The 26334-nt window shown below is 43.0% G+C and overlaps 2 protein-coding genes across 5 annotated transcripts in view; both read left to right on the top strand.

Annotated features, from left to right (window-relative positions):
* RSF1 (remodeling and spacing factor 1) overlaps positions 1–3368 on the top strand; it is a 60946-nt gene extending 57578 nt beyond the window's left edge. For both annotated transcript variants that reach the window (XM_055703315.1, XM_055703314.1), the window contains one exon: positions 1579–3368. In XM_055703315.1, the coding sequence (XP_055559290.1) occupies positions 1579–2150 (572 nt within the window). In that variant the 3' untranslated portion in view covers positions 2151–3368. The remainder of the gene's footprint in view (positions 1–1578) is intronic.
* Positions 3369–12966: 9598 nt separating this feature from the next.
* Positions 12967–24439, top strand: CLNS1A (chloride nucleotide-sensitive channel 1A). 3 transcript variants are annotated; one of them, XM_055702010.1, is made up of 7 exons: positions 12967–13148; positions 15641–15777; positions 18045–18158; positions 18898–19008; positions 19478–19651; positions 21147–21231; positions 23807–24439. In XM_055702010.1, the coding sequence occupies exons 1-6, from the start codon at positions 13000–13002 to the stop codon at positions 21212–21214; spliced, it is 753 nt and encodes a 250-aa protein (XP_055557985.1). In that variant the 5' UTR covers positions 12967–12999; the 3' UTR covers positions 21215–21231; positions 23807–24439. The 3 variants fall into 3 exon arrangements, with proteins under 3 accessions (XP_055557985.1, XP_055557984.1, XP_055557983.1); XM_055702009.1 differs by lacking the exon at positions 23807–24439 and adding an exon at positions 21615–23800 and having other exon boundaries at positions 18042–18158; XM_055702008.1 differs by having other exon boundaries at positions 12968–13148; positions 18042–18158.
* Positions 24440–26334: the final 1895 nt, after the last annotated feature.

The raw sequence follows: 26334 nt of genomic DNA, 5'->3' as shown, positions 1-26334 counted from the left end.
CTGTTTCACCACTTTTCTGTTAAGAGGTCACAGAGCTGCTTCCCGTGAGCCTTTAAAGATCCTCTTTTGTAAAAGGGAAGGGGTGTTGCATCTGGTGCCCTGATTGTATTTGTGCTGGTGGTTAAGACTCATTGGGTCTCCTGTTTGAAGGAGCTGTGATAAGCGCAGAGGAAGCCTGCCCTCAGTAACGTCAGTCACACCATGAGCGTCTGGTGTGCATTTGGATGTAAAATTAGTTTTTACGAAAGTTTTTACCCACTGACTTCAGGTGCTTTGCATTCTGGGTGCTCAGCTTATGAGCCCTTAGGTCCAGCTTTCAGGGACACGGAGTGGTATGGGTGGCAATGGATGCCAGGCTTCCTCAGAAAATCAGCCACGCTTGACAGGCTGAGTGCCTCTGGTTTGTAGGTAAGTTTTGGGAGTGCTGGCCTGAGTTTACGGAGTGTTAGAGGATCCTCTTAGATGAAGGGAAACATGTAATGCAACCAATAGTATCTCAAAAACTTGATCTTATACTTGAAGACAGTCTGCTGTCAGGAGTACGAGTTATAGGCCCTCTGCCAAGATTCTGCTTTGTGGTGGCTGAGTTTTCTCTGCCTGCACTTGTGGCTTTAAACGGTGCCTGGCTGACAGTGTCTTTCCTCCAGGAAATCCCCTTTCCTCAGGTATTTCTTGGTACTGGCTTTTTGCATATTCAAATCAGCGCCATTTAGCACCATTCCAGTACTCTCCCGCTGTTCCCACAGTGTGTTATAAAATATGTAATGGCGTTACTGGAAACGTAATTACGTTGAAAGTACAGGAACTCTGACAGTCTCTATCAACGAGAACCTACACTAAATGATAACCTTTAAAATGACGAATCAACATGTGTTTCTCATGGAAATCACAAGGAGGCAGCAAGTGGTGTTTGCCATTTGATTTTTCAGTCTCCGTCTTTTCTCACCTGAGCCACCAAAGGTCGGTGTAAAGGCTGTCATTGTGTAGGCAATATTCCAGTTTGCCAAAAAAAAAAAGTGTCCCATTAAAGGGCGGCAGGCTTCAGGTGACAGTTCAGCGGTGTTCGTATGCTTTGGAGAAAGTTATATGTAATTTTGGGGAGGCAGAGGGCATACTAAAGGGGGGGGGGGGGGGGGGGGACGGGACGTGCGCGTGTGTGTGTATATATTTTTATATCTTTTTATGATAGTGCAGTCGTTATTTGGGCTCTGAGTGTCTGGAAGGGTGTGTGTGCTGTGAGGTTAGAGACACAGTTCTGCGTTATTCCCAGAACGCGGTTACCGCCTTTAGGGGGAAACACACCTGCCTCCAAAGCCTCTGGCACTCCTCAGATTGGAAACAGAATATCAACAAATTGTTGGTCTGTGCTGCTTTGAGCAGTTTATTTAAAAGTAAACAGAAAGCAAGTGTTTTGACATGGTTGGGGAACCTGGGGAAGGAGACAGAAAGGTGTGCGGTGAGAGAGAGAGAGATGGCTCTTTAATGAGTGTGAAAGATGAAAAATAAAAATAAAAAAGTGTAATTGTTTTGGTTGCGTTCAGCTTTCCTAATGGCTTTAAGTCTGCTGCTTATTTCCAGAGAGCTACACATCTAAGAACTCTGAAGATGATGAATCCACAAAGGAGTCCAAGCGATTAATTCAAAAACGTCGGCGAAGTACAGATGACTACTCTGAGGAAGGAGAGGATGAGGAAGACGAAGGGAGGCCTGTCCGCAAACGCCTGAATCGAATTGAAACAGACGATGAAGATAACTGCGAAAATGCTAATGACGACGCAGAAAACCCCGCTCCTGCAAATAAGCTGCCAGCACCGCAGGCTCCTCAAGACAACACCAAGAAGCACTGCTACCGGATAGAAAGCGATGACGAAGATGACTTTGATAACGTAGGGAAAGTAGAGAGCCCTTTGGACTACAGCCTGGTGGACTTGCCTTCCACCAACGGACAGAGCCCAGGTAAAACCATTGAGAACTTGATTGGCAAGCCAAGCGAGAAGACCCAGGCCCCCAAGGACAGCACAGCCAGCGCCAGCCTGGCGCCCAATGGGACAGGGAGTGGGCAGGAAGCAGTAGGGCCGGAGGAAGACGAAGACGAACTTTTGAGAGTGACTGACCTTGTTGATTACGTCTGTAACAGTGAACAGTTATAAGACTTCCATTTTTGTGCTAATTTATTCCACGGTAGCTCATACCAGCGGGCCAGTTATTAAAAGCTGTTTTATTTTTCCTAGAAAATTCTCCACTACAGTATCACTTTTTAGAAGCAAGAATTTCACCAGTCCTGCAGTCTTTCTGTGAAGTGACCAGTTTTGAACTTTGAAGATTAATTGCTGTAAATTCCCTCTCTTACCCTCCCCTTCTCCTTCCAAGTCCACGGTCCTGGGTAATTTCACTCACAAAAACCTTATAACAACAAGAGATTTGTATATTTTTGACTTTATATTTCCTGAGTGCATACAAATTTGTGGAAATGGGTGGCCTAAGAAAGCATTCCAAATCAGTCAGGGCCCAAACCGGAACTGGGGTGGGTTTGGCTCAAGGGGTGGGGTGGGGGGATGCAGAAGCACTTGTGCTTTAGCTTTTTCATATGAGATATATATTATATTTAAATGTTCACAACTTAGATTACAACTTAACAGACAGTTAAAAAAAGATTAATGTCTGTACTGTCGCATTTTGTGAGTTGTAGGTTAACATACCATAGCTCATTTTAGTAATCACCTTCATGGAAGCAGTTTGATTTTAATACTGGAGGCAAACAGAATTATTAGAGGCCAAGAAGGTACCATAAACAAGAACTCTACTATCCATTATGACTTGCAGACTTTCCTAATAAACATCCTTTAAAGTGTTTGTACAGTAAAGTGTACTGTAATGAAGTTTTTGACAGTCGAAACACACTAGCCATGAGTTATATTCATAGTTCATCAGATGGTCTTCGATGCACAGTGTCTAGTGGGAGGACATACGTAGTCTGTAAGCTGGATGGCATCTTGACGTGCTGCAAACTTTTACAGACAAAAGAACCCTGCGGTAGCTGCCCGGCCACTTGAATCGCACCATCTGTCGGAGTATTCTGAAAGAAATATGTTTGTACAAACAGCATTGACCACAGAATGACAGTGCATCAGAGGATTGAGGGATTTTCAAATAAACCGTGACTGGTCCATTCATGTCCTTAATATCTACTTCAAATTGAAGTAAACAAATGGAACAGTTTTCCTTTTGGAGGTTTTCTGTTTGGGGTTTGTGTGTGTTTTTGTTTTGGTTTTACTTATCTGCCTGGATGTATTAGCAGGTTTTGAATGTAGTGTTGGCCTTTGGCCATTAGAATTTTCTTAAAATACATTTTAATAATTTTCATGTGACCAACTGATTTCAAGAAGGCAGTATTTCTGAGAGAAAACGCTTGACTCCAAGACATCTCATCAACTTTTGAGTGGACATGAAGTGATATGTGCTTTTATTCAAGGGAGAAAAAAAAAAAAAAAGACAAAAAGACAACAAAAGAAAGAAAAAAAATTCACCAATGTGGGGCACATAAAGAGCAGAGCTGAAATATGTTTTGGGTAGCATTCAGTTTTCTCTTTATTCTGAATTAAGATGCAGGCTGTAGCATTTGTACATGTTGTAGCACACAGACAGCTCAAACAGATCTGCCAAATACTGAAATCCAAAAAGGTCACATCTATTAATCCTTTTGCTCTGAGATTTGGATTTTTGACTGGTGTTTATGTCCATTGCCGGCAATGGATGCACCAAAACTGCTGCTGCCACTGAGGAGTGAGTTCTCCTTTCCTGCCCCACCTGATTCCCTTCTATTATATTGTATTTACTAGTCAGTCATTAAGCACTTCTGTTTTCTTGTAATAAAACTGGCATTAGGCCTTTACTAAATACCTCTTTAGAAAACCTAGATTCAGAAATTACCTACCTTCTGGCCTTGAAAAATCTTGGTTTTGTTTCCCCACCTCTTTCTCTGCGAGTTCTATCAGAACCACTCCATGACTCGTACTCATTTGGATTCTAGCAGTGCACATACCCCGCTATAAAACTAGAATCAGCAGAGATCCAAAAAGATGAAACTCGCTCATTATCTGCTGTGCTAAGCAAGCTTGTGATTTTAAAAAATGAGAAATGACTCTCTCTAAATGAGATCTTAATTCCATTAAAGATTAAATATTTTTCCACCTTACTGATGTTAACTATTAACAGTTTTCATGAGCAGATTATAACAGGGTAATGAAAAGCCACAGAAGTTTAGAATGAGTTCTTAAAAGCATATGTAGCATTTTAAGCTACTCTAGTGTTTTTCTTTGCTTAGGTGATGCATAAATGTAGAGCTTCTACATTTCTAATATACTTGTGTTTTAAAACAAGCAAGAACATACGGCTTCCACTTTTCAATGTTAATAGTTGCTGAGCATTTTTAATACTTGCAGTGTAAACTGTTGATTAATGTGCAGCGATGCTGTGCAGCTGATCGTTTCTTGTTTGTTTTGGCAGTGCCATAATCTTTTTTGATATGTGATGGAGCCTTTTAGTATCTGATCAGTGCTGTAGCAAACATTCTTGCTTGTAGAATCAACCCCAAATGTTAAGTACTTGGTGGGCAGGTAATTGTGAATGTGGGAAAATACAAGAGAGTTACAATAGCGAATATACCAACCAGGAAAAAACTGAGTACTGAGTTAGGGAGTGATGTAAAAGCAGGAAAGACCAGGAAGCAGAACTGGAGCGCTGATGCTTACATCAGGAGCTTCAAATTTTAAAAATGCAGAATGACAACTTGTTACCAAGTTTTACTTTGTATTGGTCGCTTTTCAAAAACAACTTTTCTAAGAAGTTACCTTTGGTGCCTGAGACAGCTTCCTCCCCCCAGGATCCGCAGTTCCCCTTAGACCAGCGGGAATGTCGTGCAAGTAAAAACTGCAAAACAGTGCCCTAGAAATTCTTAACATTTTTCAAACTCCTATTTCTCTCGTTTCTAAGGTTTCCTGCTCGGTGGAAAATGTGCAGGCTCCTAGTTGGAAAGATGATGTTTTCTGACATGAGGCCAGCTGATGGCCGTGCAGGGTTCATGCTGTTACAGTAGGCGATTCCAGAGTGGAAGTGTCTTCCTGGTGTCCTGACAATGTTGTGCTCTTCTGTGCTCGTTGTGAAGTTAAATGTCTTTGAATAGTGATCTTCAGGTGTGGCTTTGGAGTAACAGAAAGCTCAAACCATATGAGAAAACAAGTGAAAACTGGTCAGGGATTTATTATTTTTTTTACATAATGGATGTAAAAGTACAAGAACAAGCAGCTATTGGCTGAACATACAGAGCATTTATTCAACAAACTCTTGTTTATTCCACCCAGATTGTCACTAAAAGCTTTGTCTTTTTTAACTGCAAACTCTTCAGACTATGTGCAGTTTAAGTAGCATTGGTGAGGGGAAGAACCTATAAATCGAGCGAAGGAATGGACTTTTTTTGTGTCACCAAGATAAAGGATGGCTCGTTGCTTTCTTGCATGCAGCTTGTGTGACTGTAAGTGACACAAAGTGCACAGTAGGTCTGCTCTGTAATTAATGCAGTGTGTTAATCTGACTGGAAGGGTGGTGGAATTAAGAACGCATTTTCACCACAGTTGCTGTCGTCTAAACCTGAGCATATTCTTGATTTAAAAATGGAAAATGACATCACTGAACTACCACAAAACCCCTTTGTGTTGAAATCTTGTAGGAAGAACTGTGCTGAACAATCAAGTCTTTGATAGTCTGATTTTGTACATGTTGAATTACATTATAAAATTACCGCATCTTCCTGATTTTTTTTTTTAAATGAAAGGATTGCTCTGTTCTAACAGCACTTGAGAGAAACAGATGCTTTTTTCCAAATTGCTTATTTATGAAGTGTGTCACCTTCAAGATTTCTTTGCATTAAAGCATCTTGGTTACTCTTCATACAGTGGGAGCTATATAGCTTAGTTGGACTCGTTTTCTGTTCGCTTCTGTTTTCTAATTGCTGTGTCTGAACTCTTGGCGAGAGACCTTACTCAAAGAACCTCAAGGGGAAAAACTGTATGTTCACACAAGAAAAATTGTATGGTAGTGGTAAACTTGTTCTGATTTGTCTTCACATCTATCATTTGAACTACTTCAGTATCCAGATGCTGCAACTGTTTAATAATTTTCGTAGTTCATTGTCAGGGTGTCCATTTTATACCTCTGTTATCAGGTGCTGGTAACTTGGTTTTCCGTGCTCTTCAATAGGAAGGCCTGGTCTAAACTTTCATATAATTGTTTCAAACTACATATTTTCACAAACTTCTTTTATGAAAAGTAAATTAATTTTTATGGCACCTGCTTTTTTAATTCAGTTTGTACACAGTAATTTAAATAAATTATGGCAGTAACGCGAGCCCCCAGAACTGGTCTGATAAAAAGCTTTGTATCATCTAGTGCAAAATGACAATATATAGGCCTTGAAAACTGGTTTTGGTACATGTGCAGTGACTACTATTCACAGGCTTGTAATATGGATATAATGTGCAGCACGCACCCTAGATATGTATTTACATTTGACATATGCTTCCAATTCACTGGGTATATAAAATCCTTAAATATATATAAATATATATATATATGAAAAAGATCAAATATCTTCAAACAAAACAGTAACTTTCTGAAAAAAATTGTTTTCAGTATGGTGGAGGAAACTCCAGCAATTCACATGAAGGAGCACAATTCTGCAGTTCCTTACGCGTTTAAAGTTTCTATAGAAGCATTTAGGATATTGTGTGAAGTAAGGATTTGAGGATCAAGCCCATGTTTCCTGGTAGTCTTTTCTTCCTCCCCTTCCCCAACAGCTGGGGTACGGACTATGTCTCACTTAAAATGTTGGAAGTCAGAAAATAAAAAATCCAGCAGAAATGGTCCTTATTTTTTTTCCAGTATGTACTGATGTAAGAAAAATTAAATGACGAATTTTTGGTGCTTTACAGTTGAGTACCCAATCTGAGACCTAGCGGAGAGCTCTGGCTTCAGAAATATTTATCAATTGAAAATTATTTCTGAAGCTGGATGCCCAGCAGTTGGGGTATCAAAGATTACTACTAGTCACTTCTGAAAACACGCATCACTTACCAAGCTCTTATTTTAGATTAGGTGTAACTAAGATAGTTCCAAACAGCAAAAATGTGCTTGGGAATTGATTGTCCCAACACTTCAGAGTAATTTAACTTATTTTGTATATTGCAAAAGATGTATATTGCTTAGTATGACACTTAAAAAAAAATTGTGTACAGCTTCTGGGGGAAAAAATAGAACACTCTAAAGTAGATAAGAAGTTTTTATAATTGAATCTGTGGTGTAAAGGCTCCAGATTTAACTGCAATTAAAAGGAAGTCCTACAACTTGGGATTTTGACTATCATTTTGTAAATGCTGGCACCCCACACCTGAGCTGAGGAGCAGGAGGGGACAATAGAGCAGTTAGTGGGGACACGTGCTTAATGAAGGCACATGTGTCTGTGAATATATCTGCTATTGCTACATATAACCCCAAAGGTTACTAACGAGGACTGAGCAATAGAGTTGCTCTATTCGTTCAGTTGGTTTACTTTGTGCACTTTGCAGCACTTTGTGTATAGTCAGTCTCACTGGTTCCCCAGGTGCAGACAAGAGTCGCTTCCTCCTGCTGTTTGAATGCTCGTTCAAATAACAGCAGGAGGCGGGGAATGGATGGAGGGAAGTGGAACGGAAAAATGTGTATGCAAACCCATGCCATTTGCAAGACGGGTCTTGAACAGGCCTAAAAACTACTTCTGACTCACCCTTTAAAGACTGTATTTCCAATGGAAGGTCTCGGTTTAGGAGAATCATCCTGATACCCTCCTTTTCTCATCCTGACCTTCACAGTAACGGGAAAATCTACCTGAGGTCTCCTTCCTTGAGGGAATCTGTAATGTTCCATCAGCGCAATGTGGATGTGGAGAAAATTAGGATCAGTCCATAGAGTATTATGACAATGATTGCTTCTGGGGACGTCGTCAGAGTCCGCACAGTTTGCTTTGTTGTTTGTTCCTCTTGCTGTGTCCCACACAACTAAACTTAGTCTGTCGGAATTTGACTTAAATGATTCTATGGGGATAAAATCCTTCTACTAAAACATACGATAGGCCTAGTTACCAGTGCACCATTTGTTAGTTAGAGCAGTTAAAAGTCCTTAATAGATACTAATCTGCTACTCAAGTTAGTGGTAGAAAAGGAGATCAAATCATAAAGCTATAAGCCTTGTTTAGTTTTCCATTTCATACTCGTTATATGGACTCTAAAATCTTGTACAGTATCTTATTCCTTCCTATGCTATATTCATTAAAATGGTACTCCTCTCCCTAACTCATATTAAAATGATTTGTTGTTAATGCCAGTGCAGTTGCTATTTCCTACCTGTGTTTCACAGCCCTCCTGCAGCAGCTTGGAGATGGTGTGTGAACGATTCAAAAGCGTAACATCACCGTTCTCAGTATGCACGACAGTTCTTACATAGGCACGGATCGTGTTCATTAGACAAACATCGGGCATATCCAGTGTCCCAGGTAACACAGAACAGGTTACTTGCTAGCAGAAAGGTTATCCTCCGATATTTTCTGAGAATTAGATCAAACCTGCCAGATAGGTCTCTTAAAATTTAATATACGCTTACATGAAATACAGTTTTGTTTTACTCCTGTGTGCTGTTCACGTTTGCAAAGAAACCTTGAATTCCTTAAAAATGGTCTTATTCACAGTGGGCCTCATTTTGTTTTCTCTAAAGAGTTAACACGGTAAAGTTCTACAAGCTGAGCTCTTCACGTAGACTTTAACCCTTGCGTTTCTTCAGTCCAGAACCTTGGTTTTTCAGTCTCTCTTCAACCATGACTTGCTACAATATCAAAGGGAAAGGACTGAGGGGGGACACACTGTGTTGTGAGAGAGGGGGAGATACGTTGAAAAAACTGGAAGCGTTATTCTTGTTGCACATAAATTGGGTGGTGCTTTCACTGTCTTCCCCGCCCCCCCCCCCCCCAACCGGTAATACCATGTGCATGTAAAACTTGATGCATTAAAACTTTTTTAAATGGAAGTCATGGTGGCCTCAGTGCTCAAAGGGTTAACTGCAGTTTATCAACAGCTAATGTTTTTAGATTTGCAGTACACAACTGTTTAAATACTGTATTCCTTGTAAATGAAGTAAAAAAAAAAATGTTAAGGCTGGTGCCAATATTTTTGTTAATGAATTGTTCAGCGTTGTCTCTCACTACAGTCTGGTCAGAACTCTTTGTGTATAAGCTGGGCCTGAAGCCATTTTATAGCTTGTAGGCCTAATTGTGTAACTTTTCTTTCATAATGTTTTTGTTATAATATCTACTGTCATTTCTTTCATATAAATATGACATGTAAATTGTCATAATAAAAAAAAATTGAAATAATTTGATGTACAAAGTATAATGTGTATTGAAGAAACAAGTGCTTTTCAATTGTCATCACATGTGCACATACTTTTCTTATTTTGCTTTTAAAATAAGCACCGAGTAGTGGCTGCTGTGTATCGTTCCAGCTCACGACGGTGCCACTGCTTGCCGTGGGAATGGGTAACTCCTGTTTCATGTCGATTTTGTTGTGGCTTTGACCAGCTGTAGCCGATACTGGGGAAGACCTGATGGATTTATTTTTGCAGTCGTGATGATTTTCTATGTGTGTTCCATCTTCTACGTAACCTTTACATCTAATTTCATAGCGATGTTGCTGTCACTTGACAAAAACTAGTAGCTTGAACAGGGTTTGCTGCTTGCCTTATGCTGCAACATCCATTTCACTTGCTGTTGGAGTTGTAGAATTGCTGAATTAGTGGTGAATTCTTACAGCTAGGGAGAAGATCCACCTGGTTGTTACCTGTATTTGTTTACAAGGGTCATACCTGCAGCCAGAACTGTACCCAGCTAGGCTGTTCCAGCACACATCCGTCAGGTTTCTGCGTGGTGCTAATGAGAAGGGAGCTAGGTTTGTTTATTTAGACTGAGATGTGTAAAACCACCGAGTGGAAGTCTGCAGAGAAGCACTGAAGATGGGGATGTGCTGACACGTGGCTATGGCAGTGGCTATCAATGATGTTTTAGGACTTTAACAGGAAAAAGTCAGGGAGAGAGAAGTGAATCTAAGGGTGGCTTCTCTCTGTGTGAATTGCTGAAGCCTGTCAGTCTTGGTTTTCTTTGTGCTTTACTCAAGCTAGCACATGTTCCTGTAGTGATGAGAACCTGCTGTGAAATCCATCCTCTTACTCCAAATGCAATGCCAACATTTTACATTTGCATCTTTGATGGATTCTGGGTGTTTTATGTAGGAACTGGCCACCTTACAGCAGGCAGTGCTGTGTAGTCTGTGGAGAGAAACAAGCTCCCTTGGGTGCTACCCTCTGTCCTAACGTGACTCTTCACCCTGTGAAGGTACCTGCTGCTCTCCCTTGCCTCTAAACACAGCCCTGCTTGACTGCGTCACCCTTGGACATACAGTGTTCAGGCAGCGGTGTGGGGGTGGATCCTAACTCGCTTTTTAAAGCTCTTAGAGCTGAGGAAAAAAGCTTTCAAATCATGCCATTCTGTTTCATTCGTAAATTTACAAGAAATGTCTGCCTACCCGAACTTCAGCTAGATGCAACACCTGGTACTGGGATATAAAATAACTGGATCTTGTAAACAAGGAAGATACGGATTTCTCCTTCTCCCCAGTGCCTCAGCCTCAAAACTAGGGGGTTGGACTAAATCAGGGGTCCTCAAACTTTTTAAACAGGGGGCCGGCGTGTGGATTAAGTGGCAGGCAGTCATCTGCGGCTGCTTGGTTTCCCCCCCAACCCCCGGTGGGGGGTGGGGGTCTGTAAATACCGGGGGCCGGATTGAGGACCCTGGGGGGCTGTATCCGGCCCGCGGGATGTAGTTTGAGGACCCCTAGACTAAATGATCTCCAGACGACCCTTCCAACCCTGACCATTTTGTGATTCTTCAAAAACCAACTTCCCAGCCTGGGCTTAAACCAACTTTTTTCCCTGTCTTCTTTTGGAAGAGTGGTACGTGTGAGAAGAAAGACTTGCATTTGTGTGCAGGAGGAGAAACGAACTCTGTATTGCTCCACTGCAGTGGCTTAATTCAACTTCAATCACTCAGAAATTTTAATTTAAAACGATCTAAAGGATTTGCCGTATGTTTCCAGTTAACTACAGAGGTGGAGCGGGCTCTCTGTGGCTGATATGGACAGCCATGTCTGATAACAGGAGGGACATAAGCAGGAATGTTGATTGACAGCTGCTAAGCGGGGTGAATGGGTATTTCCAGTATTTGCAGCTCTTCCCACCAGCAGCTGCAGCCTGGTCTGTATTCATGGAAGAATCATAATTTTTCATCATTTTTTCATTTTCCAGAAGAACACTTTTCTTGGCACGGCAAACTTGAAGATGGTCGAGAAACTTCCTTTTCCTCATCTCCTATTGCCTCTGTCACTTTTTCAAGCTATTCCAGCAGTGTTTAAATATCACTTCATTGTGGAACTTGCTTTGATTTCAGCCAATGTAATTATTTCTATGAATAATAATTTGCATAATTGGAATCCAAAATTGGTAGGTGTGGTTGATGAGCATTCCATAGCATTTTAGAAAGCTCATCCTAGAAGAACCATGTTAGTTCCTTGTTCCCCCTTTTTTCCTTACAATTTCCACTTCCAGAGTGTGCTGCTTTGGTTCTTTGCTATCCAAGACTAACAAGGGAAGTCCAGAGAAGGGAAAGATGGACACTTATTCTGTCAATGATCAGTTTGTGTTTGTGAGAACCTGGGTTTGCACACAGGTTGGTAAATGACTCCTTAGAAGTGAATTCAGACTGATGAAAGGGAAGATTAAAAAACTTGACAGCAAGGTAACCACTACATGGGCTCTTGGTGACTAGGATGCTATGGCAGGAACGTTTAACAACCTGAAAACTCAGGGAGATGTTTAGAGTGATGCTGCCTTGCTGATGGGGTTATCAGGAGCATCCCCTGACAGAGATGTATTTCACCGGTGTAAACTGAATGCTACCATTTATTTAATCACCCTGTTCTGGTGTAATCATTGTTTCTCACTGCAGTAGCATGTGTCATAAGAGAAACTTGCTGCTGGAATGGTGTAAATCCAGGGGAAGAACCAGGGCCGGTGCTTCTGAGGGAACAGCAGCCTGCCCATTGCTGCAATCCACATCCCAAGACCAGCCCCGGCTCCCTGACGGCAGCTCCCCAGGTCCATGTGGTAGCACCATCGGGCCCACGATCCCAAGTTCATCACCGCTGAGGGAAAATCAACTGGATATCCCTTCAGCAATTCAGGTACTTGAGACTTTCTTCTCTGTGTGTCTCTATCAGGCATTAGGTGCTGGCCATCCACTTCAAATTCCCTTTCCAGCACCTTGTACCGTCACTGAAAAGCTGCTGTGTTAGTTTTTTCCCTTTGTCACCTGTCCAACAGAGATTTACAGGCCAAAATACATATGCTGCTCATCAGCTGTCATCGGGCGTAATGCCAGCGATCACCTCAGCGCTCGCCTCTGCTTCTCTTTTGCAGGTAACGAAAATTTACTCAAAACCTGCCAGAGACAGATGCTCCTGCCACACAGACCGCATGGCTCTGGAGATGCACCATGACTCGCCCTCGGGAACATGGCCATTTTAGGGGGGAAATACCGTCCCCTCCCCCGCCGGTCGATGACGAAGGGGAGATTCCTTCAGGGAGAACGCCAGCGCTCGGCGGTGCCGCACCGCCCATTCCCCTCCGCGCTGCAGCTCCTCAGGCGCGGCAGCGGGGCGGGGGCAGCCGCCCCCAGGGCGGGAACTGCTCCAACATGGCGGCGGCGCCCGCCCGCACCATCGAGACGTGCCTAGATAAACCCGGGCAGCACGAGGAGTTCCGCTTCCGGCAGGTGTTGGGGTGGTTCCGCTTCCGGCGGCCGCGGAGGAGATGGTGGAAGAGGGAGGCGGCGGCGGCGCCATGAGTTTCCTCAAGCGGTTCCCGCCGCCGGCCGAGGGCGTTCGCCACCAGCAGCCTGACACGGAGGCTGTGCTGGCGGGGCGCACCCTGGGCACCGGCACACTCTACATCGCCGAGAGGTGAGGGCGGCGGGACCGCAGCGTGTGTGGGGACGGGGGGGGGCGGCGGTTACGGCTCTCGGGGGGCGGGGGCTGCCCTGAGGGCGATGGGCGCAGGACAGCCCTGGGTGGGTTGTCCTGAGGGGGCTGGCTTGTGGCGAGCCTTCCCTGGGGGCTGGTGGGGACCAGGCCGGGAGGCCGCGTGTGCGTGGGCCTCTGCCCCGAGGGGTCCTTTCCTCTGGGGGCAGCGTGGGGCTTCCCCCGAGGGGCTGTCTCCCCTGAGGTGACGTAGTGTGTGTGTGTGGGGGGGGGTCTCCCCTCTGGGGCAGCGTGGGGTGTGTGTGTGTGGGGGGGTCTTCCCTGAGGTGACGGGGGGTGTGTGTGTCGGGGGGGTCTCCCCTGAGGTGACGGGGGGTGTGTGTGTCGGGGGGGTCTCCCCTGAGGTGACGGGGGGTGTGTGTGTCGGGGGGGTCTCCCCTGAGGTGACGGGGGGTGTGTGTGTCGGGGGGGTCTCCCCTGAGGTGACGGGGGGGTCTCCCCTGAGGTGACGGGGGGTGTGGGGTGTGTGTGTCGGGGGGGTCTCCCCTGAGGTGACTAGAGGGGGTAGAGGGGGCCTCCCTAGAGGGGACCTGCCCAAAGGGGGATGTGGGAGACTCAGGTACGAGGGGTCATCATGTGGGGGAGGTCCTCAAAGAGAGCTCCGAGGGGGTCCTCGCTATTTGTGCTCCAAGTGGCATTTTAAACAGTGCAAGAGGGAACAGTGCAACAAGAGAGCCTGGCTGGCTGCTGTGTTACAACACGTCATCTCTCTTCTGTTGTCAGGGGAGTGGACGGGGCTGTTGGTTTTTCTGCTGTTATTAACTGCTGTGGTTCTGTGAAGTCTCTTGTGACGCATTAATCATGTGGATGCTGTAGGCATAAATCAGTTTGGGTATTCTGGAAGATGTTATCTAAGCTCTTAAGTTTCTTTTAAATTCTCCCTGCTGTACACTTCAAGACAACAGCTTGTTGATCAAGGCAATGTGGTTTTCTTTAACTGTGGAAAATGTACTCTAAATACAATATATTTCTGCAGCAGGAGAGTGTTGTTAGAACAACGCCCTAGTCTAAAATGTGCACTGAGGAGTGTATTGTCTTTTAAAACCTTCAGACTATGAAGTGTTTATAAAGTGGGTAAAATTTGAGGGGCTCTTGTCTCACCTGAACTTGTTAGTGATGTTGCATTCCTCCTGGAGAGGAATTTCTCTGGAATTTCAGTTAGTTTTGTGTAGTTGTTTGGTTGCAGGTACAAGGGCTCCTGTTTGTGCAGTATTTGCTCTCAACACATGTGATGTTGCGTTTCCTTGCAAGTAGCTTTCAATAGATGTTTGTGTGAGGTGCATTCAAGTCTGCCAGCTTCCTCCCAACACGTTTTGAGCATATCACAGAGCTTTTACCAGAGTCACTTGCTGGTAATGAATAGAAAATGCAAGCATTTGCAGGAGTGCCATGTTGTGGGAGAACTGGGCATCCGCAAGGACAATGTGCCTTTGGAGCTGTGCACTGACTCGATGTCAACAGCTGTATGCATTGCGAAGCGGCTGGTCGAGGCTAGGAAAGAAATTCCTCACTCCCACTTCACTAGCTCTTGCTCTCAGCCTGATTTCCCGAGGCAAGGAGTCTTCTGTGACCTCTTTGTTGGTTTTGTCCCTCCACAAATACTTGTAAATGCTGAGTTTTGCACGTGGTGGTGGTCTCACTTTCTGCCCGTCAGTATTTCTGTGCACTGTGTGACCTCAGTGATCACAGACACCCAAAAGTAGCTTGAGATTGATTTTTCAGCTGGTAGAAAGACATTGATCGTTCTGATGCAAAGGAGGTAGCAGCCCACTGTAGACAACCTGTGCTGTCTCTTGCTGTGGTTAGGGATGAGAGTGAAAATGGGGAGAAGCAGACATTCTGGCACTCATGTTGTGAGGTGGGGGGAAACCATACTGGCTTTGATAACTCTGCTGATCACAGAATGGTGGTTTTTCTACATACAGACTATACCCACATCAGTTCTGTACTCCTCCAGAAATTGACAGCAACTTTCCTTTCAGTGTTCTCTTTATCTTGAAAAAACACAGAACATTTATTAGTTTGATTTACAAATCACAGTCTGGAACCTCTGTCATTGTCTTTGGGGTGATAGATATCTACAGGGAAGAGAAAATTAAATGGGAGGAAAGGAAATTCAGGGTTTAGTTTAAATGTGATAAAGCTGAAATGTGTTTAGGGTGCTCAGCTTCATGTTCTGTAAGAGAAGGTATCTTTTACCTCAGCCATCAGTTAATGCCGTTGCAAGGTCCTCTTAGGGCAGGCCCAGGACCGTGTGTTACCTGAGAGTGGGATACTTGCCTTGTCCAGAATTGCTCACTTTTGGGGGGTTGGTCTGCTTTTCTCCAGGTACCTTAGATTCTCCTGTTAGTTTCTAATTTGTCTCTTTTGATATTTTTCTTCCTGCCTGTCCTCCAACCCCTGCTTCCTGTTAGTCGCCTGTCTTGGCTGGAAAACTCCGGAGTTGGGTTCTCCTTGGATTATCCCACTATAAGTTTACATGCAGTCTCCAGGGACGTGAACGCTTACCCATGGGAGCACTTGTACGTCGTGGTGAATGCCAAATTCGAAGGTATGCCCAGTGTTGCTTAATGTTCCCACGCAGTCCTGAGTGGCACGATTTCTTCAAAAGGAGTAAATTTTGGTTTAAAAAATGATAAGCTTTGTTTAAGTAGTAGCTTGTGTTTTCTTTTTTGTTTCTCTGAAGGGTGGTTATTTTAGAAGTACAGCTTTGCCCTTGTTTAGAGTCACTTCTGTACTGTTCTGCTCTCAGCATGTGAGTGCAGACAGCTAGAGCCACTGAGAATGTTCTCTGCTCTCTTACGCTCATTTTAAACAATGCAGTTCCTCCATAGTCTCCCTATGATTCCAGCTTAGGTATCATTTTTGCTTTATTGAATTTATGTCAGTGTTGCTGCCCTCTCCAGACTTTATAAATACCTGTTGTTTTACATTCTCCTGGAAGCTTTCATTCATTTTCTCCCACCGCTTGCTTAAAAAAATAGAAAAGACAGTAACTCATGTTACCAGGCTTAATATGGATCTTTGTGGATTACCACAAAACCACACTTTTGACCTTTTGACCATTCTTGCTCTGTCCCAGAGAAAACAAGCTTTCTCTTTCATTGTTTGTATGAAGATTTTCTTTATTCCTGATACATAGATTGTTTTCTTCTGGCAGACCTGTTAATATTTTAAGTGTGCCATAAACTGCCTCTCAGTTGAAGAGTAATGAGTGTTAAATCTTGAGCAGGTTTCCTTTCCCCTTTGTACCTACTAGTCATCGTAATTAAAGGTTAAAATCTGGCATTTAATTTTTCTTTAACTAGTCTGTATACTGAAAGTACTGATTAGACTCTGAGATGGCAGAGGCGTTTTTAAGCTATTAATACTCTTCATTATTTCCTTCTGTCATGTTACTAATGTTCTCTGACAGTCTTACCACTACAAATGATGAGGACGTGTATGCATACCTCTTGATTCTTCCTCATTGTCCTCTAACTTTATTTTGAAGTAAACTGAGCTTAGTATGAAGAAATATATTTTTTCCAGCTTTTACTTTATTCTGATAATGATGTCTGAAAATATAGATAAGAACTATCACAGGACATATATAAATCCTTAATAGGCTGATTTTTGTGTTTTTTGTTAATATATGAACTCTAGCTCCAGTAAGTCTTCTACAGCAAGTAGATTTGTCTAGTTTTCAAGTCTGTCCTTGGCCTGCAGTTTTAACTGCTGAGTAGCGTTAAACCCAAACCTCTACTTGTTTGGCTGCAGGAGTCTTCATTCTTAGCTGGGCAGGGTACATTTTGTTCTTCCTCTGAAAGTTTTTTGTTGTGTGCCCTGTGTGTCTGTGCCTTATCCTCGCCCCTTTTTAGAAAAAGGCAGTCAGAGTTTGACTTCATTGAAAACAAAGAGCTGGACTCAGCAGTAACAAGCTGTGCCTGCGGGTGTCGCTTGGAAAATGATTGGGTAGCTTCCTTGGACACTTCATTTCTTGGGGCAGCTGGCTGGCAGCTTTTTGGCTTCCTCATAGTCTTAGTAGTGCCAGTTTTGTATGTGGTAAAAGCCACTCTCGGTAGAACAGCCTTAACTGTATTCCTCTTTCTGTAGAAAATAATTATGTGCTGTTGAAGCTGTCAGTGCAGTGTCCCTAGCCACAAAGCAATGAACTGTAGCAATCTTCTTTGTGGTTTTTAAAACATCACATTGTTGCTTTCTTATTCATGTATGTAATCCACAGAAGTCAGGAAGCAGGGTTGTGCCCACTGTTGTCATCGGCTCTGGGTGCACTTTCTACTTCTGATATCTTGCTGGCTGGCTGGGAGTGGCAGAAATTGAGTAGAGATCTTCTGTGTAGAGATCTTTCATAAACGTCAGGGTCGTTCGTGAGAGGCTGTACTGGAAGCCATCTGATTTCATGACAGTAGAGTTAAGGATCCATAAAATTAATGAGATGTAAGAGAATACATACGTAGCATTGTGCAAGTAAATGACAATGATGGTGGATTGTGGGGTTTTTGAGCACAGTTGTTTTTAATACAAATCAGGGAATTTTCCTGGAGTATGTGAATACATCATGTGATCATTACAGAAATCTGAAGCCCTAGAATTAGGAATAGAGAAGTTTTTGTGTGTATTGCAGGTGTTGTCGAGGTGCTATGAGAGGACCTTGTACATCTGTAATGTGGATGGGAGCAGGTTTGTTTGTGCCACACTCAGGTTGTGTCCAGGTTTCTGATTTGATTGTGTGTGTTCCTGAAAGAATAAGCAAGTCTGACTTTTTTTGGACAAAATAAACATGTTTCTCTTAAATCTTTCAATTTCCTAAAGAAGAGGAGACAAAAGCGGCTCCTATGGCTGAAGGGGAGGAGGAAGAGGAGGAAGACAGTGATGACGATGTTGAACCAATTGCAGAATTCAGATTTGTACCTAGCGACAAATCATCCTGTAAGTGAAGAGGGAAATTGTGTTTTGAAGTCCTGGCTATATGTGGAAGACATGGGGGTATAGAGATGTAAATAACATGATCCTTTATAGTGTCCTTCTCTAGTTACTTGATTTCTTTGTACTGAAAAGAACAAATCAAATTGTTTCATCTTGCATGAAGGTGGAATAGTTTTAGCAGCTGCTTCTCAAGGAAAATTCCAATGCTTTAAAATAGAGACTTTTAAGTATATGTGCATGACACAGATAATCTTATCTGTATACATTTGTAGAGAACTTGTATGGGGAATATTTTTTAAATTCAAATTCAGTGATGTTTGAGTCTGCAACAATTTCATTAGGAACATGCTAATATCCAGAACCTACTGCTGGAAAGCAGTTGTTCCCTGCCTGGTGTGGAGCTTACAGTTGGATCTAAGTTTTTAAAATCTTATGTATTAGATGCTGCAAGGAATCCTGTGGTGGGTAACCCCAGATGGAATTCTCCAGAGATAATAAGCCTTTGTCATCAGTGAAATAATATAAAAGTGCTGATAAGAGGATAAAGCACCAGGCTGGATCTAGGAAACCCAACTTGTTTCTTGCGTGGCTGCTGGCTTGTTGGATGATGTTTTCAAATAGTTCAGTGGTGGCTCTGGTAGAGGAATATTCTCAATCTCCTTGACTGCTTGGCCAGGATTTCTTGCCAGTTGGTATTGGTGGAGAAACAAGGGAGGTTTGTGTTTCATTTGTGTTCCTACAGTGGAAGCCATGTTTTCAGCGATGTGTGAGTGCCAAGCTCTGCACCCAGACCCAGATGATGAAGATTCAGACAATGATTATGAAGGGGAGGAGTACGATGTTGAGGCCCATGGTTCGTAACAGTTGTTCTTTGGAAATACCTGCCAGCACTTGGATACCTGGTATCTGTCATAAGAATGGTTTGGTCTGTTTACAATTTCCTTGTTTATTACTCATCTTACCGAAACATTCTTTTTGCCACAGGCACAGTATAAAAACTCAGAAATCTGCAGAAAAATGTGCTGTTTAGCTGTCACACATCACTGCAATTCAGTGAAAAACATTGTTCTCATTCTTAAAAGCCCCAAGACACAAGTATCAGCCTTTGCTGTTCCCAGTGGATGTAGCCACACAAGTTCAGTGCCCATGCCGTGCTGTGGGCAGTTCACATCACTGTGTGTGTTCTGTGTATGATGTAAGCAGCCTTCTAATGTCAGTCAGTTAGCTGGGCAAGTATGCTCAGATTGGTGTGTTATTCCCCAGCCCCTGCTTGATGCAGGCTCCAAAACTGAGGTCTGATAAACATAAACTTGTTTTTGCAGAGCTAGGACAAGGTGACATCCCGACCTTTTACACTTACGAAGAAGGATTGTCGCATTTAACTGCAGAAGGTCAGGCCACTCTGGAGAGGTTGGAAGGCATGTTAGCCCAGTCGGTTAGCAGTCAGTACAACATGGCTGGAGTGAGAACAGAAGACTCAATAAGGGAGTTTGAAGGTAAGAAATGGTTTTGTTTTACTAAAGAATATATGAAAGCAGTGGTTCTCCAGTCTGGCTAGTCTATAAACACCAGGAATGAGCAAGCATCATACTGCGGGTGATACCTTACAGTACTGTGTGCATTTTGCCTGCCGTGGATTGAGGCCTGCTGTGTTAAAGAGTGAGGACCACTGCACTGAGTATTCTTGATTCTTCTTGGTATGATTTCCTGGAAAAGTAGTAGGGTGAAGTTGATTTAGGATTTTTTTTTTTTTTAAAAAAAGGTTAAATTTGTTCAGTCTACACTGGGATTAGGAAGTAATTTCCACTCCACAATAACAGTCCTTTGGGACCTTTTTAAAATCCCTTAAACTGTAAGTTAGTAATTCTCTTTAGAGAGTTCAGTGTGAATTTAGAATCTTTGAAATACACTGGAACAGATTTAAAAAGAACCCTCTGCTTTTTAGAAGGAAACCGTGTCTTTATGCTACTGATCGTACATTTTATTTAAGGTTTCTTCTTGTTGGGGAAAAAAACATTCTCTCATATTTTGCCTTTTCTGCATGCTGTTTTCACTGGATCAGTATATTACCTGGGAAAAGAACAGGGAAGTAGTTTAGTAATATTGCTGCTTTATTTTAATTTAAGTTGCCATGTTTTAGTACGGCCTGACATTTTTGAGGGATGAGAAATGATGCAGCTGTTGTGGAATTCTAGCAATCAGCTTTTCTAGAATAATCAACAGGACCATAACTAATTTGTTCCGGTCCACATGGATGATTTTTTTTAATCTGTTTTGTCAGTTGTTTACAGGTTTTCTTTGTTCCATGACTTTGAATAAATTTATATAATATAAAGAGAACCTTGTGTTTTAGCAGTGCCCTTCGTTTGAAAATGGTCAGGTTTCTGAACCCAAAAATTTTGAAAATTACAATAAAGTGAACAGCAAGGACGTCACATGTCTCAAAGCCATCTTCATCAGTTTTGGCTTCTTAGTTTTATTTGCTAAGGTGCTTCTTGGTTTGCTACAGTTGTTAATATCCCCGGGGCTGCTCAGTTACAGAATCCTGTTATTTTTTGACATTGTAGCATAGGGCAATTGTTTCTTCTTTTCCCAACTTGATGATTGCCGAGAGCCATTTCAGAACAGGATCCAGCCTCTTTCTGTTAGCGCATAATTAAAGCTATCAAAAGGAATCATGCCATTTGTCACACCAGATCTTCATTTAAAAAATGAAATTAAATCCGATATTTAAGTCTTTTAATAAGATAGGGTGAGATGAGGTTGTAGGAAGTGGTGACGTCTTTAAGTGACTGACAGAGAGAGCTGGAACAAAACCGCAAAGTTGTGAGCACATCAGTGTTTCCCTAGGCCGCTTTCACAAGTTCAGCAAAGGAGTTTTCTGTTCTGGCCATCTGTTGTCAACAGAGGGCACTCGCTGTCTTTCGTGTGATCAAGTCATCCTCTTGCGAGCCCGAGGTTTTCTGTAGCATTGGCTGGTTTTTTTTTCAGATGGGATGGAGGTGGACATAGCACCAGTAGTTGCGGGGCAGTTTGAAGATGCAGAAGTCGATCACTGAGGAGGACGTATGCTGCTGTAAGTTCATCTGTCTTCCAACACCAGTCCTTTTTAGTCCTGCAGAGCCTTTCATCTCTTTAATAGGTGTAATGCACAGGATCCCAGATCTCCTACAGGAAGTATCTTGTGGTATCAGGATGATGGTGAATTAGAGAAGGAAAAAGTAACTGTAGTTATCACAAATGTGGAAAGATGTTTGATGATCTGCCCAAAATTGGCTATGGGCGTAAACTATCATGCTGCGTAGGTAACCTGCATGGCCATGCCTGTCTGGAAGACAGCTCAGCCCTTTAGTAGATTTAAGAATTGTCTGATCTCAAAGGCTCTTAGATGCTGGTATGCGGATGCTGGAGCCATTGCTGGGAAGTTACTGTCCTTAGTATCTGTTATTTCACCCTCAGCATGCAGGATTTCCCAGGCCTTTCAAGGGGACAGAACACTTCACAGCGCTGCAAGTCCATCTCTTCCCTCACTGTAAGCGGAGCAGGAACAGTTCCCGGTAAAGTTATGGAGCAAGAATGGGACTGTTGTCAGAAGTGCACAGCTTAGCAACAAAACCCTGCTAAGGCGGTTGGGCCAGTGTGCCCTCTTGCCTACCATCACCTGTACTGCTTTTCTCTCGTTAATGGCATTACAAGATGTGCCAGCGTTTCCTTGCTGGTGCTGGGTGGGAGAGGAAGAGCAGTTTATTCTGGGACTGTGTTTGTGCACGGTGGGATTGCGATTCCGCCCCTGCTTCAGCAGTGCTTGCTAGTGCAGAGTTTGCACATGCCGCTCAAGCAGTGGTGCGTCGTCCCAGTTCTTCTGCCTCTCTCAGAAATGAGACCGCCAGCTCTCTCCTTAAAGTAAGCGCAGAGCTATCCCACTTGGAATGCTGGAGAAAACCGTTGTGGGCCAGACAGCCAAAACCTCAGGGGGGGAAAAGGGCCACAAATAGGAAGATGACATGCTGAAAAACACCGGTGGAAATGAGTCAGAAGTAGTTGGTTAGGGATTACAGCATCACTGAGAAAGAGGCTGCAGTCCCTGAGAAAGGCTAGTGCAGGGCTGTGATGCGCATCTACTTCCCTCCTGTGTTGCTTGTTTGACTTTGTTGCGGTTAATGCTCCTGTGGGTTCGGAGTGTCTTTGAATAGCCCTGTGTTCGCTTACTGATCTCAACCACTGCCACTGATCCTGAATTAGTATTTATTGTTTGGTTTAAGAGGTCAAAATTCCCTTCAGTCGCACTTCCTACCCTGGGAAAGACTGCAGTACAGAGAGTTCTTCCTAAAAACATCAAGATACTGGTTGCCCTGTTACCTTCTTTGATAAAGGACACTTTAAAATTAAGGAAAACTCTTCAGCTGTAGATGAAGTGCTTCTTAGTGAATGGAAAGCTTGGCTCTGACTTGATCTCCAAGATGATGTAGGTCCGTGGTTTATAAAAAAAAAAATAATTGTGCTGTTGAAAATTCAGATCTGAATACTTGTCCTGGTTTAAACTTGAGCAGGATTAAGGAGAGTTAGTGGCCAGCAGGAGATCTCTAAGGAACCTAGAAGTGCTGGTCGAGGTGGTGTTGACTGATCTAGCAAAGCGCAAAATCTACCCTGTACGAATTAGTTTTGGTCAGTGGAATTCTTCCAGCTGCTTACTCTTGTGCCTTCCACGGCATGGCAGGTGGCTGTGGGAGGTTGATGCTGTGAGAGGTGACTGGATGGGGAGCCCTTCCGTCTTCCTGCTGGTGCTGATCGGAGCTGAGGAGCTGATCCCTGTCAGGGCAGATAGTGTGATCCACACTGCGAAGTGCTGCAGTGATGTCGCTCCAGGTAGCAGTTTGGGAGCTGTGGGTGTGATGGGCCTTGTTAAAGTAACCACCAGCCTGAGTGCGTTGATGTAATTTAAGTAAGTTCAAAAAATTTAGGCTGGATGGAAGCAGTAAACAACCGAAGGTACAAATTGAGTCTGTGCTAATCACCCTGCTAACAAGTTTGAGCAGGAGGGTAGCTTGGGTTTACCCTCTGAAAACCAGGGTCAGAGAGGGAGCATCCTGTGGTCTCAGTGCTCTGCAGAGCAGCTCGGCCCGTTTCACCTTCTGAACTGCAAAAACAATCTACAAGAACATCTTGCTGGTGATCCTTTAGAGAGCAACGCGCTGCCCTGCCTCTAAAGCGATGCCCTTGTGGGACGATTGTGTTGCATGTTGCTGCTCGTTACCCAGATGAGATGTGACAGTTGCCTGCTGAAGCTCCTGGAAGAGCTGCTGACAGTTGATGTGGGACGTTTCCACTTGTCTTGTAATAAATGGTGTTTTGTCTGTCGTATCACGAGGTTGGAGCAATTGTTCTGAAGCAAGTGGTGTGTCTGTGTGTGACGGTGCAGCGGGGTCTTCCAGGGCACAGGCGTACAGCTGCGGACTGTAAGCGCATGCTGTCCTTAGCTGACCCAAGTGTAGAGCTGCTGGCAAAGGTGCTCAGCCCTCTGAAAGTCAGTGGGTTTGCAGTAAAGCGTTGTCCTCAGTGACTGTGAACAACGGGCGGCTACTGTTTTATAAAAATTAATAACCTTTTATTTTAATGCCAATTATGTAAACTTGGTGTCTTGTATCTTTCAGATTCCTCTTGTGGCACTTCCAGAATAAGCTGTAAAACTGAAGGCATTGCAGTGACTATCGGGAGTTAACCTTTCTTTTAATGACCTAAGCTTAGACATCTAGGTCTGTAAATGCTTTTGTAGATTTTGAAACAGGACATTTGTGACCACTGTGGGGTTGTTTTAAAAAAAAAAAACCAAAAAAAAACCCCCAACCAACCCAATAAAACCTCTTGCATCTAACACTTGAATGGGGCTAATCGGGGTCGTTTCAAAGAAGTCTTTGTGGGAATTCTAGGACTTCGGAAATAAAACTGTAAGTAGAACAGAATTTTAGATTGTCCTAGAATTTTCCATATTTTTGTACCTGTTCACTGAGTCGGTAGAGTGAAAATAGAAATGTTACAAAGTTCGACTAAAATGAGTTAGGGTTGGCAAAGGATTAAAAGCAAAGCTGCATTTAATGCCCCTCAAGTAATGGCTTTATCACTTCAGTGCTATCCCTTTCATTTCTCTGAGAGCAGAGTTTGGGTGGTAGAAGAGGTGGAATAAAAGTCTGTAAAGTCCTGAAGAAAGAGAGCTGTTTTGTGTCTTTGTATTAAATGTTAACAACATTGTTAAATAAACTAAGAAATTTTTTTGTATCTCACACCAACCCTGTGTCGCAGTTCTCAGTCCTTTACTTTAGCAGGCAGCCAGCAATTCTGAGCTGATGTCCCTTGAGTTTTAGCACTCACTTCTGTAACAACAACAAAAGTCTGGTGAAGCCATTTTCATCATTTACTTAGATGTGAGAGTAAAAGGACAGACCACTTGCAGAGTCCACCTGTAAGACAGAATTAGTCTGACACATCCCAGACTTAGGAACCCAGCTTTAGATTGCCGGGAGCTTAGTCCTGCTGGAGCTTTTACAGTTTCATATCTGCATGGTGGTGTTTTTGCCATGGAGCAATTTTTTTTTTTTTCTATACGATGAAGTTTCTTTACCTGTGCTCTTGGAGTCATATTGAGTGATCCTGCCCTGCTTAGCATGCTGGGGATACGGTTTGGTTTCAAGGTATGTGAAAATTATAACCACTTTTGAATATTCTTTAAGAATGCCAGTCAAATTAGGGATGGTTTAATAGTGTTGTCAGCTGTTGACATTGCTGAATAAATCAGGCATTCAGCATGTTACGTAACAAAGCAGTCTACCAGAATGTCTTTACTAGCCCCTTTTTATATATCTGTATATATTTATGTAAATGTATGCATGGTTTTGTTAGGGATACGGAATAACAAAGCAGGGTACAGAGTGATGCTTTAATTTCTGCACTGGGATTTGGAGAATCACTATTCATTGTTAAAACAGGCTGGGGGTTGGGTTTTTGCTGGTTTTTTTCAGTGTAAATCTTAAGTTGTTGGGAGTGTGGTCTTTGTTTTTCGTAGACTCCGTTACAAACCCTGGCAGCTGGGCACAGTTAACCCACGGGCCGCCGGACTGTATGCAGCGCCTCTCAGTATTCTCGTGCTCTGAGCAGCAGGAAGCTCCAGAGGGAGAATTTGTTTTGTACTTATGAAGAACTCCAGCAGATATCTTATGATGCTTCCAGGCAAATCAGTAGAGCAAAATTGATTTTGGTGAGATAGAAACAAACCCAGATGAGCCTTGAAGGTAGTGTTGAGGAGTGTTTTGTTTGGATCGACAAGTTTTAATAAAACTCTGTATTCAAGCTATGTGTAAGTGTTCTGGGGAACAGTTAGACTTCATAAATATTCATTACTTTGAATGTAAAATACTAATTTTTGTCTGTACTACTCAAAATAGTTAAGTTCTTCAGTTCCTGAGTTAATTTTGTTTTTCGTTCTTTCTGCTACTTTTTGGTTTTTTTGCTTTTGTTTTGCCTTAATTTAGTCAATTTAAGGCTTGTTTATTTATTAGTGATTTTACTTTTACATTCTACTTCCAGTGGCTATGAACAGCAACTACTTGTTGATCACCCGGATTTGTACCAGTCTTTTTTAACCTATATGTCAGGCTAAAATAAACTATGTAGACACACAGAAGTCAGATCTGACCTCTTTGCTTTACGGACTTTGCTTTTGCAGGCTGTTGGAAATGATGTTCAAGTAGGGCCTCTAATCTGACAAACCTTGGCTGCCTGTAGGTTTATATCTCTGCTTTCTGTTTTCCCTGGCCGCCTGTTTTTATTCCCTTTGAGGTTTATTTGTGAGACTTTTACCCTGTGGGCCTCATGGGCTCAAAGGAGACATGCAAATCAGTTCATTATGTAAGGCTCAATTCCTTAAGAAATGAGGCTAAAATCTGGACTTGAGTACGCTAGTAGAGGCGAAGTCCCAGGGAGGGGGAAAAAAGAAAGGTATGGATCACTTCAAAAATAGGTAAAAGGGATAAAAAGCAGGAAAGCAGGAAAGTGGCAGGTAGAAGCCTCCCAAAGCATGTTTTACGTATTTTTATACCATGTACTGCTTCTATTTTTCAGAGGTCTCTTGCATCAGGTTTCTATTCTAGCAGCCCTCTGTGGCAGACTTATAACTAAGCAGGTGAAT

The sequence above is a fragment of the Falco cherrug genome, chromosome 2, assembly GCF_023634085.1.
Source record: "Falco cherrug isolate bFalChe1 chromosome 2, bFalChe1.pri, whole genome shotgun sequence".
NCBI lineage: Eukaryota > Metazoa > Chordata > Aves > Falconiformes > Falconidae > Falco > Falco cherrug.
This window is presented reverse-complemented; position numbering and strand designations above follow the sequence as displayed.